The sequence below is a fragment of the Pocillopora damicornis genome, chromosome 6, assembly GCF_964200805.1.
Source record: "Pocillopora damicornis chromosome 6, jaPocDami1.2, whole genome shotgun sequence".
Classification (NCBI taxonomy): domain Eukaryota; kingdom Metazoa; phylum Cnidaria; class Anthozoa; order Scleractinia; family Pocilloporidae; genus Pocillopora; species Pocillopora damicornis.
Genome location: NC_142675.1, coordinates 11,275,018 through 11,287,846, shown reverse-complemented (window position 1 = coordinate 11,287,846; position 12,829 = coordinate 11,275,018). Strand labels below are relative to the sequence as shown.

The following is a 12,829-nucleotide window of genomic DNA, read 5'->3' as shown; positions in this document are numbered from 1 at the left end:
CGTAGTTATAACTTTAGCTGAAACTCTCTGATAAATTCCCCAAAAACTGATGTTAATTTGCTAAAAGAGAGAATATGACGTATTCCTGATGTTCCGAGACTTCGCATAAGCAAAAATGACCGCTATCTTATAATTGGTGTTCCTCATCGGCTTCATCTTGATGTTCATGGAAACTATATTCCAATGCAGTTGCATTTTTCTATACGCAATCTTAAGCGGCCGGTGACGATCAGTGTTATCTTGGCCAGTTGTTCTTGCCACGAACTAGAATACCCATTCACCCTTGCCTTGTTCAAAGTGGAAATGGGTTCCCTAACAGTGGATGCCGCTCAAGACTTCAACGCCCCATCGTGGTCACCAACGGAAACTATTTATTGATTTTTACGATGCTGTACAACACAGAAAAATGTATCAACCTGATATAAAAAATTTCAGCGAAAAACAATTGTTTAAATAACAAAAGAAAAAGACTTTGTACAATCATTAGCTTAATTAACAATCCTTTGATTTAGAGTGCAATTCACAGAACAGCCGTCAAATAAATCTCATAAAAACACTATTATTCTCATAAATTCCTCAACAGTTTTACACTGTACACTAAAATGAATATTTAGTCTGAAACATTTTAATGTTTCAGACTAAATTAAAATTAAAATTTTAATTTATATCACTTGTAAAAATATTTAAAAAATCGTGTGTCTTTTCAAGACAAAAATACTAAAAGATACACGTGAAACTAAAGGAAAGTTATACTGTTCCTCCCTTCGCTGTTAGACAGCTTGTTTTGTATTAACAAAGGATGAAAGGTTAACTTCAAATACACAGAGAAAATAGCATACGATCTCCTTGGGCTGCAAGACTTATCACTCCATCCTTTTCTCCATAACAATGCATACGCTTACACAGCAAGATCGTCAACATTAACGTAGAGTCGATCGTCGTAATTGCTTAAGTTTATCAGCCCCTGCAGAAAAAAAAGGGTTGACTGACTTTTCGTCCTTCGTAAAGAGCGTGTTGATGATGAAAATATACTTGGAAATAACCAAAATAAAATAGACATGCAACACTCGAACAACTCGTAGTCACACAATTATCACATGCATTTGACAGTGGTAGATTCTAAATTTCGATATCAGAAAAGAATAAAGAAAAAGCTAAGGAATATTGTAGTGTACCTCTCTGGAGACTAAACGAAAGGTTCGAAGCACTACACTGGTATTAACTCAATACAACTTTGCATTTACTTTGGGTTTTCATTCTATGAACAAAACATACTCCCCTTCCGTGTTTTGTGAACAAGCTTTGGAACTTGTGCAAGGACACTGGGTGGAATCCTGTTATATCATTGTTACCTCATATTTAGGTAAAGTAGCTTCAAAACTTCCATAATTTTCATAATAAACTATAATACCCAAAATCTGCTACCCTGAAGTAGACGATATTCTGCGTTTGTAATTTACCCTGCGTAAGCCAGATGGAACTTAAAACGATCAAAATTAGCTCTACAAATCTACCTTGTGCTGGTTTTCCATTTCTTTGAGTTCTTCCCTCAGATTTTCAAAAGATGGTCTCAAGTTAGGGTCGTCGTTCCAACAGTTTGTCATTATGTCATACCTAAAACACAAAGACGTCAAGGATATATCAGTATACGTTCTTACTGCCCTCAGTTAGGATGTTGTTAGGCACAAAATGTTGCAATATACAGTAGGAAAGTTTATTCCTTTCTTTAATGAACACAAGAGACAAACTCGTGATCATTGACTCATTCCAATATTTCCCCTAAGTAAGCTCATTCAGAAAGAAAAACAGGTTTAATTTTGAGCTGCATGCGCAACTTTCACGAGAAGAACTTAAATGTTACCGCTATATAAGAACGTACAAAGAAAATAACAATAACAACACAATCTTTTCATACAATTTCTCATCCACATGTTGTGGTTTAGGCATTCTGTATCCCTCCTCTAGCAACTTTGCCATTTTTTTTCCATCTTTCCCTGGATACGGTGAACCACCTAAAATAAAGCGGGTACTCTCAATACACTTCAAGGGCCTGACACTTGCAAATATGTTTCTACAATATAATTCCTCCACCGTTGTTCCTTGTTTATTTGTTTGTTTGTTTGTTTGTTTTCGAATAAGTTCAGCGACTGAGGCAATCTAAGGTGGCCTGGCAGGTACAAAACACAAAGGCAAAACTGAATTCCTCAGAGAATGGTACACCATGCTTACTTCATGACCACGTATCAACACAAATGCCACTTTTGTTGACACGTTGACGCTAAACTTAATAGTCTGGTTATTAATCTCGCCACCTACCAATCGTGAAGATCTCATAGAGGAGAACTCCGTAGCTCCATCTGTAAAACAAACGAGATGCATTAAAGGAAATAAACGTTCTGGTCTATACTGTTAAAAAAGGTAAATTAAACATCTTCGGTAAAACATCGTGGGAAGCACACTAGACTTGTAATAGGAGCGGGACCTGGGCCGTTACTTATAACTCAAAGCCAGATAGGGTATTACCACCCCTTCTAAATAGGATGCCTCCACATCTCCACATCAATTTAAAAAAAATACAATGCATAACATACATTAGACATCCAATCACTTTACCCAATTTGCTTATGGACTTTATGAAGCCCTTGTACTCACACATCACTCTTTGTAGAATATTTTCCGTACAGCAATGCCTCAATGGCAGTCCATTTAACAGGGAGACGTCCCTAAATGAAAAACACATAGAATTGGTCGGCAAAACTGAGGAAAAGATCATGATCAAGGACAAGTACAACTTCACCCATAACAGACTGTTCACAGATCTCTAGCTAAGTGAACAAATTTGGTACCTTAGACTTCCGTTGATAAATGCTCTCCTCTTTGACGTCTCTGGCCATACCAAAGTCTGTTACTTTGCACGTTTCTCCTTTTCCAACCAACACATTACGAGCTGCAAGGTCTCGATGGATAATCTACGACAATTTAAAAAAAATCATTAATGTCAATGAATTGAGGGGTCCAGAATAATTGAAAGAAAATAATGAAAAGTTATGACTTATGTCATATTTCAGCAACATATGCCAAAGTAACAGTTCAGTAACTAGAGATAGCGTTCCTACTTACTGGTATCGATGACAAATACGACATTCCATCGGCAACTTGCCACGCAAACTTCATCAGCTGCTTTGACGTCAGATTACTTTGTGGTTTGATATCCGGGTCTTCGAAGTAAGTGTCATTTAATCCACGGCTCTTTCTGAGGTATCCCAGTAGATCTCCATAGGGTACGTATTCAATCAACACCATCAATGGCCCTGTAAAGCATGGTAAACGTGAAAATGTGCTTATATTAGGCAGTAGATCTGCTCTTTGTTTTGGCTGTTTGGGCGATTAAAGTACACTTTTCCATATTTACCAGATTTCGTGACACATCCCAGAAGTTTAATAACATGAGGATGAGCATCGAGTTCCTTCATCAATCGAAGTTCGGACAACAAGTCCTTCCTGTCCGACTCAGAAGCGTGATCTGCAAGATGATCACCCAACAGCTGTTACCTTTAAAAACAATATCAGTAACTGGACCTCAGAAAATATCAGTTGATATTCTCTGACTTGCTGAATCAAAATAAGTGGCACATTTCCTTCCGAACTTTGAGCTCCGTGTTGTTTAGTGATTGAATATCCTATCTAAAATCACAAGGTTATGAAATGGTAATAGTCATGAAATATCTTTTACAAGTTTATCTTTGGAGCTCGTGTGTAAAGCTCAAAAATACGGACTGAATTGGGACTGTAATACTCTGCAAGTAAGTATAAATTTCTATAAATTTCAAACATTATTCTCAGTCGACAAATACGATGACAAAACCCTTCACTCCACTGCTATACCAGTATGACCATGCTTTAATGAAATTGATTTTAATTAGCTTTAGATTTGTACAAAACAATTGCTGAGCGGCATACGCTTAGCAGAGACATTTTTTCCTTTTCCCGCTGAGGTTTAATGTTGAAAGGGACCACCCTTATGTTAATTTGAATTCGGAAAAACAGTATTTGAGAATTGCTACTTTTGAAAAGGTGGGAGGGAGGAGTGTCGATTGTTGGCGAGAATTTAATTCTCTACAAATAAACGTCTCTGTCGTTATGTTCTTGGAGGAAAAGATATAGTTCTGATAAATTTGTAAGAAAATTGTACGGCTTCAGATATCAGAGGGCGCTGCACCAGCAAGTTTCATTCTGAGGCCACGTAAGAAGCTTGTCGTGTCATGTCTCGATTACGCAGGTCTGGTCAACTCATTCATGGTCTATAAATGACTGTAAATATATGCAAATCACAGAAGGGAACTACGTTTGAGGAAACGATCTGGATATGGAATCGATCCTCGTAGTTATGAATACTGCTTAAGTAGAAGAGAAAATAAGGCCCGTACAGGCCTGAACTTTTTTCAGGCGTTATTTTCACTACCACTTTAATAGTGTTCATAACTGCGAGGATCACGTCCATATCTATTCATGGTCTGTTTGATAGCTGGTTTTAAATTGTCTCACGATCTTGATCAACTAACTGAGGTACGTTTAGTTGACCGCTGATTGTACTACTGCTAAATGAACCTTACTCTCCCCATTAAGGAAGGGATGGGGGGAGGGGAGATTAGGTTTGCCTTGCTACCTTCAGGATTGAGAAGAAGGCTGAATCTTTTGACGCTACCTGCCTAAGGCTGAGTCTTTCCATGGGAGTGTTGCCGTTGGAATTTCACTGAAACACATACTATTATTTGAAGTATTTGATACCTTTCAACATCTTAACAGCCACAAGTGTCTTTGTAGGTTTCCCCTGGAGGCCTATGACTGTTGCCTTGGCAACCTGACCAAAAGCCCCTTTACCAACGACCTTTTCTAGAGTCACATGCTCTGTAGGAATCTCCCAACAGCGTGGTGATGAGTATGTAGAGGTGTATTCAGTGACGGACTGGCTCGGTTGTGGACAGTTCGCCGGTGACCGATTCCTCTCATCCAATGCCATATACTGATGGCTTTGAGAAGCTTCCGCCATCTCAAGTTCAGTCTTTTGAGTTTAAAATAATAAAAGGAATCATTAACTAGGGCTACAGCGGAACGTTTTTCAAATCTACCTTCTTTTTCATTCCGTGGTTCATGTCAAAGTTTTCTTGCGAATGTGTTGCATAATATCATCATTATAATTATATAAAAGTAGAAAAATAAAATGTGCTGGCTCGTATTAAATTTTAAATTTTCTTCAGCTGTTTCCTGTAGGAATTTCATGACCACTTATGACACTATCTTCCATTCTTTGGGAGTTACCACTGGAAGTGCGATAGTAAAAAATTAAAAAATAATAATATAAAGGTGCTGGCTCGTATTAAACTTTCAATTTTGTTCTTCTGTTTCCTACAGATTACACTAATGATCGTTCTGATTTGTGGTGGTCGTCTCTGTGCCCATCGGCAGAGGTAGGAAAATCCGGACTGCGCTAGGAACCAATCAGATTGAAGGATTCGTTACCGTACCCTCTTGACAAAAAAATGATATACCGTATTATACCACAATAAGGTTAAGAGTTAAATCTTAAAGCGACTTACAAAAACATTCTCTATTTCCTCAATTGTATCTCTGTTTGTCCTAAAAGTAAAAAAGAAAATCACGTTTTCGGTCGCATCCGAATTCAATCGGAAGAAGCACGTTGACGATTTGTTCAGCTAGGAAAGCAACATTTAGGCACTCTATAAGTATTAGTCTTGAAAGGATTAGTGACAACATGTCACATTTTGCGCTGCTACACTGACTCAAAAAAGGTTTCATAAAGATTAGGAACTAGGCATCTGTGCCTTTCATTGAGTGGACTAGCCCTAAGGAAAGACAATTATCTCTGAATAGTCCATTCTCAAAAGGTCTCATGAGTAGTCTTAACGACATTACGTTACGGATGCTCTAGGAAATTGACTTTAGATGAAGCTCCTGCTCTAGGCGTAACTATCATAATCCATGCTTGAAATTAACAGTTGTATACAGTTTGCAATCGGTATCAAAAACAAGACATGAAACTGGGCGATACTTTATCGTTCTAAAAATCTCACCTCTCTCTTCTTCTTGTTTCTAGAACGATAAAAAAGAAAAAAGTATGAAAAACATGAAAAACGTATAGTGAGAAGATAGCAAAGAAAAACCAGCTCGAAAAGTGTGTTAAGAGAAAGTAAGAAATAATTCAAAGGCAATGCAGAATGATGCAATGCAGACATTTATTTCATTCTACACATGGTCAGTTTCAGTAGAAAGTGGTCACCAGGTCTAGGGTTATAATTGTAATCATAGAATTATAGAACCCGATCAAACGAGAAGATATAATCACGGTCGTGAATTTTTGGATATGTGTATATTTCATAAAGGCAACAGATTATAGAGGAGATTTCCCGTGTTCACCCAGCCTCACCTAAACACTCAGAGGCTTCAGTGATACTCTGGTCGGCATGCCACGTAACTGTTTCTGATTCTCAAACTACATTTTATGGCATTTGCGGGCGTTGCGCGTTATTTCGCAATATCAGGTAATCTGGCCTACACAGACTTAAACCTTGACACTGAAAATTGATATGGACACTTTCTCGTACTCCATTTTTGTTCAGTGTTATTTGCAGTGGATTTGAGTTGTATTTTCTTCAATTTTCTTTCATCGCACATTTGCCACCTTTGTTTCAGGGAATCTTAGAAGTTTAGAGAGTATTCATTTTCAATTAAAAAGTTTCATTATATCTTTTATAATATAACGGTGTTGGACAGTAATATCTTTTTTTTAAAGGGACTTATTAGAACTGTTTCGAAATCCAGTAACATACCTTATTTTTAAAAAAGGCTATAAAAAACATAAACTGTTTTCAGTTGCTTGATACTACGCGACTTTTCTTGGGGGCTAGAGTTGGCATTAATACTACTCTTACCATTTGAGTTCTTTCTCCACTTCCGTACGAAAAAGACAAATATCCCAGCAGCAACAGCCAGCGCGGCAATTGATCCAACCACTGCACCAACAGTGATCCCTGTGGCACCTTGAATACAAGAGTTGAACAACGTATGAAATATATGCCTCCTCAAACTAAATTATGGCAATCCTCCGCTTAACCGTTTTAGTCATGATGCCTTTTTCTACACATAACTTTTTATTTAATTCGTGACAAATTACTTAAAAGAAGGGGTTTAACTAAGTGTGAGAACCAAATTACAGGTATTTTTTTCCACCCATACCCTAACCTTACTTACTCTTTAAGATGTTTTAAAAGCAATTTGAATAACGAACCAACCAAACAAATGAAAGTTCTTTGTTATAAACTGCACTACAGCTGTTAACTACTTGATAAAAGCTTTTTTCTTTACTCTTCAAGGCTTATTTCTAGGATTCATGCAGTCTGTATGCAGTTTATAAGTTTACAGGCAGGCACTTTCACGATCATTTCTCTAGCATAACTGTGCTGTATGTGTTGTGAGAATTTTAAGTAAAGTAATATACGTTGCATTTTGAGTCCAAATGTTTGCTCTCTTATCTAGTTGGTAACGATTGTGTTAAAAAATTTCCTACATTCTGCCGAAATTAGAGCATCGGGCAAAATGCCTATTGTTCTCGCGACATTTACTTCCAGTAGCGAAAAAAAATTAGATATTTGTAATATTAGCGGAGAAGCGTACACCGTTCGATTTTTATTGAATGACATCTTGCACCCTTCCTCCCATAGGGAATACTGCTTCAGCCCATTAACTTCTCAGATCGAAGTTAAGAAACAAAGGCCTCGCAAGTTATTGTTTGAGCTTTTTATCATGCTCTACCCAAGGGCATATCCCTTTCCCACCCTGCAGCCCTTAGCTCTTGTGGTGTTATACAGAATGTAACGGTATAATCTAACCGACAGAAAAACACTCAATCCCACAAACTTAACTACTTTATTAAACAGCGAATAATGTTCTTAACAAGGAGCGACTCCTAGAAGCAGTACAATATTTATCGTAAATAAACTTAATTAAGCCCGCCACAGTCTATACCCTAGATCACCACTGACACAATCTCACTGCTGTCGCCAAAGTTCCTTGAAATGAGCAATTTTCCCTAGTAACTCTCTCTCGGTAGAGCTTTCAAAACAGTCGTCGCTCCGACAACAACAATTACTCCTACTACTACATAAGTGAGTCTTTATATATATTCATAAAGTGTTCTGGAACATTCTTGAAGCTTACATAACCTTTTGAATAGTATTACATAGTAAATGCGTGACTTGATAAAATATTCTGGAAAGTTCTATGGTATGCAAATCAGTATGACTAAGCAGTCTGGAGAAATCAAGAAGTGTATATTTACAATAATTACTCATAACAAGAATGATCTAAGATGTATATGTATGATGTTTTAAAAGATCGATACAACCAAGTACATCAACATGGATACCATAAACAAGAAGAATGTTCCAAATAGATGCTGAACATACTTGTGCAGCGTGCATAATGTGTGTGTGTGTGTGTTCCGCTTGAAAGTGATTAAATCTCATTCCATGATTAACCACTCCAATTGAAGCATATCATGGACTAAGATTTCTGCTACCAATGAACTGTGATGTTTGTATCGAAGGATTAAAACTTACTGCCAGGTGACGTTATTGTTCCTGCTTCAGTAGTTCCAGTTTCCAAGTCAATTTGCAATCTTGTCCTTTTTATAGCACTCACAGTGAAGTCTCCAAACTTCCCATCTCTGGAAGCATTACGAAGTACTATTATAACATCTTGCTCTTTTACTTTGGAATCGATTATGAGTGCAAGGTAAAAAGTTGCACTTTCACACCTTGATTAAGACAAAAAACGAGGGTCATTACAAGGCGAAGTGCCTTAGAAACCGGAAAATTATAATTCATTTGCTGATCCAGGCAATTTACAAACCTGATGTTACTTTTCAACTGCACACTTTTGAAACCTGCAAATCTCCAAGCAAAAGCGTCTTCCATCTAAAGAAGGAACAGAAAAGTGAAACTGAATAGGAGTTCAAGGAGTTCATCCAGCACCTTAAACACCAACACACAATCAGATAAACATATGAATGTTCACCGACATTGAGAATATCACTAATTTGTCATGAAAAACCTCTTTTATAAACGTTCATGGCATGCCCATGCAAGCGCTGAACAGGCTCATCTGGAATTTTTTAGTTCATTAAAATAGGTCTCTATTTCTTTTGATAGCCGGCCATTATCGCACGACAGCCAAAACTAAAATTTTAACTGTATGCAACGGCAGAAATAGAAGAAAGAAATAAAGATATAAATAGAAATATTGCTCTAAACAAAATGGTTACCACTTCCTTGAGTCTCGTCAGTAATGAGGATATGTCGTATTTCCCATCAGTACAACCTTCACTGGTGATGACCATGGTTATGTTAATCAGTACTTTTACCATGACTGTACATGTGAATAAAAAGGCACTGCAATTAGACACAAATGAACGTAGACTTGTTGATATTTTGTGACTTCATTGCATATCATGATTAACATTTCATTTCCCGCACTAAAGTAAATACCATTATCTAGAATGTAAACAGGGACTAAGAGCCGACCGCTTTCACTGAGGAGTTAAAAATGTAGCAATCAGGTTATCCAAGAAAATTTTCAATTGAATATGCTCTTAATATGTTGGAAATGGCATCAAAAAGGACTGTATTTTTTAAAGTTTCAAGGGGAAGCATGCCCTTTCACCTCTATAGGAGCTTCTACAAGAATAATTTGGGCATGATTTTCTATCAAGAGAGGTTCTTAACTACACTAGTCTGGTTTCTTTCTGACATTTACACGCATGATACATGTAGGTTACTTTATCACAATAACATCATGGAGCGGTTATTTTTGGGCAATGTCGGCGATGAAGTCGCAAAAAACGGCAGAAGAGAGTCATAAAAAACCCTCGTGGGTTTATTGTGCTACAAACACAGATGGCTTTCTCTCTCGGCTCTGGAAATAGATGAGTTATTCTTGCTTCTTATCAAAACGAAATATTTTTACCCGATACAATAAATCATTTATTGACCAAGCTCGTTCGATCATGATGGCTGGATATTACCCTTGACCGAACCGTTGGTCAATATTCCCTCTTTGGGAGCTATTGCGCAAAGCGATTAATTGCCACATGCCACGCGACACACCTTTGTCTATTCTTTATCGGTTATAGTACCTGGTTTAGTTTTGTTAGTGCTTTCGTAGCATGAACAGTGTTTTGTCAAGTGGTGTTGTTTTTCTCGCCTAACCACCCGTTTCTTGTTAAGGCCTTTCAGGTGAGGTGGCAGAGAGATTTCGCTTCCTCGTTCGCTCCAATTTTATTATTCTAGGAAATAGACTTCTCTCATAGCCAAAACAGACTATGCTGTTGTTGTGTTGGTGGTGGGAGGAATTACGCATATATCCTGATCGATGTTTTTTAAGCATTAAGTAGAACGTAACACCGGAGAGCCTTTTGTTCCTTTGAACATTTTGAATTTTCATAGACAAAATCCGATGATCCTCTTTAGGCCTTAGGACTCTTATTAATCGATAATGATTAGGAAAAGACCAAACACTAATATATATATATATATATATGTATATATATATATATATATATATATATATATATATATATGTATACCTTCACAATCTGCCATATTAGATGATCTGCTGTAACCTTCTTTACACGTGCAACCAGTTCTGCCAGTATCAGATGCTGAATTTGCAGGACAAGGCACGCATATTGCATTACTAACAGAATCCTTATAGAAGCCTCTCTGACACTCTAAAATGAAACAATGTGAAATTTCATCAACATGCCTTTCCTTCACAACCAAGAGAATATCAACTGATATTTTCCTTTTTAGAAAACATTAAAGTAATGACCCTCTAACTTGCTTTACAAGGCAAAAAATTCCTTCCATGCACATGACTATTGTCATTGACAGAATCTGAGACACATTTTGATAACCTTGGCACTAGTCATCACCGGAGGCTTGGTTACCCAGAAAACTCTTTTTGTCTTCACTCCTTATGACTCTCATAATGACTATCATTCAGGTTTTTGAACAACATGCGTCCGTAAATTTAATATAACCCCTAACCTGGGGCTATCAGACCTAAATACGAAGACCCGAAAACGAAGACCCGAAAACGAAGACCCGAAAATCAATACCCCGTATTTTTGCAAAATCAAAAAAGGAAATGAAGAATAGACCAATAAAAATTGACAAATGGAGGGAGGGGGGGGGGAAGGGGCAGGATTTATATATTATTGATCAGGATTTATTAAGTTTTGCATTTTCTTAGTAGCCCAGTCGAAATTCAACTTATCTCCCTGCACAGTTGCACTGCTCCTAAGAGTAAATCAGTCCGGTGCTGATTTGTGATCAGAGATTTTGAATGTAACGGAGCCAATAGATTAATATATCCATCTGCGAAAAAACCAAGACAAAGCAAAAAGAAACGGTACTTTGCAAAATGGTACTTTGCAAAAAGGGGTTCTTTGTCCTTGGGTCTTCGTTTTCGGTTCCTATGTCCTTGACTATTTATTTATCCACGTCCACCGATTGAATTTATACGAACATGTGAAGTATGACCAAACAGTCCATTTTCATGTAAGTTATGCATCGAAGCTTCTATAAGCTTTTTATCAAACGATGAACAAATGTTGTGGTCATTTAGATGTTTAACCATTTGAATGATTAAATATCTGTTTTGGACCCAACGCTTCGGAGGCAAATCCAGGTTTTAAGTGCAGCACTAACCTTTGCAGTTGAAAGATCCATTTGTCAACTCATAACCATAATTGCAAAGGCAGGTCGAGTTATCTGTAATGTTCCACTCCCCATTACTAAGGCACACGCCAAATAACTTTCTGTTGTTTTTCGTAATCGAGTTAGGATCTGTACATTTTCCTTCTTGTTTGGTTAAATTGCTTTCATTTGCTGGGGCAACTGTTCTTGAAAATCTAACCATTTTGGAAGCGACCGTTTTAGAGCAGAAATGATATCTCACAACAAACTTTCTTATTGTCAAGCAGGCTCCTTGGTCTAGTAATGCTAAATAAATTCCCTTTGCTTTTGTCAATATTGACCCATAAAATATTTCTCTGGTGCGCTTCCCAGGTGCAGGTAGAGTTTTGGGAGTTATAACAGTTTCTTTGTGGAAATTTAGTCGTCTTGGGTCTGAATGAAACTCGTAATCAGTATGATAAGAATACAGAGAGAAGTTCGTTCTGCAGAATGGCCCCACGTTAGCTATGAAGCAGTTATAGAGGATATAGGTCACTTCAATGTCGAGTCGTGTAGCATTCTTGATGTTAATGAACTCTGTCATTAACCAGTTCTTTGGTTCCTCAATCGTGCCATAAATATCACAGACTGTGTAGAAAGGCGCTTGAGTTGAAGGATGACTCCACTATAAGAAAATAAAAATCCAATTATTGGTCAATCGTGAAAGAGTAAAGTATTCACTTCAAAAGTGGCGGTCTGTAAGTACACTATACTGGAAATTTCTGCACATGTGCCACACAAGTATGGAGCATTATCAGATGGGCTGACACTTTAACTGTGTTCAACATGAATCAATAATTCTATAATAATAAAATATAATTATCAAATTACATATTATAATAAACTCCAAATGGCATTATTTTACAGCGTGCGTGCTTTTTCATGCGATATTTACCAAAAACTTGACTGTTTCATACATTTAGGCTTTGATCTCTTTGGAATGATGAATACTTCTGATTGTCACTGACTTATAATTGGCTCTCCGTTATTGAAATGCCAAGTAAGGTCATGGGAAG

General features: G+C 37.3%; 1 protein-coding gene across 1 annotated transcript; it reads right to left on the bottom strand.

Annotated features, from left to right (window-relative positions):
• Positions 1–539: 539 nt before the first annotated feature.
• On the bottom strand, positions 540–12,433 carry LOC149043937 (uncharacterized). Its single transcript, XM_089209171.1, has 17 exons — positions 11,787–12,433; positions 10,661–10,804; positions 9,341–9,444; positions 8,929–8,993; positions 8,637–8,833; positions 6,951–7,058; positions 6,093–6,111; positions 5,598–5,637; positions 4,789–5,062; positions 3,413–3,523; positions 3,121–3,311; positions 2,847–2,969; positions 2,653–2,723; positions 2,317–2,357; positions 1,916–2,012; positions 1,515–1,614; positions 540–964 (listed from the first exon to the last, which is right to left on the bottom strand). Exons 1-17 carry the CDS (start codon positions 12,355–12,357, stop codon positions 899–901), a joined length of 2,322 nt encoding a protein of 773 aa, XP_089065297.1. The 5' UTR covers positions 12,358–12,433; the 3' UTR covers positions 540–898.
• Positions 12,434–12,829: the final 396 nt, after the last annotated feature.

Coding starts and splice junctions, on each gene's coding strand:
- LOC149043937 (XM_089209171.1), bottom strand. CDS start 12,357: ATGACAGAGTTCATTAACATCAAGAATGCTACACGACTCGACATTGAA. Junction 8,834..8,928: donor CAGTTGAAAAGTAACATCAG/GTTTGTAAATTG, acceptor GTCTTAATCAAG/GTGTGAAAGTGCAACTTTTT. Junction 5,063..5,597: donor AGGAAATAGAGAATGTTTTT/GTAAGTCGCTTT, acceptor TAAACTCAAAAG/ACTGAACTTGAGATGGCGGA.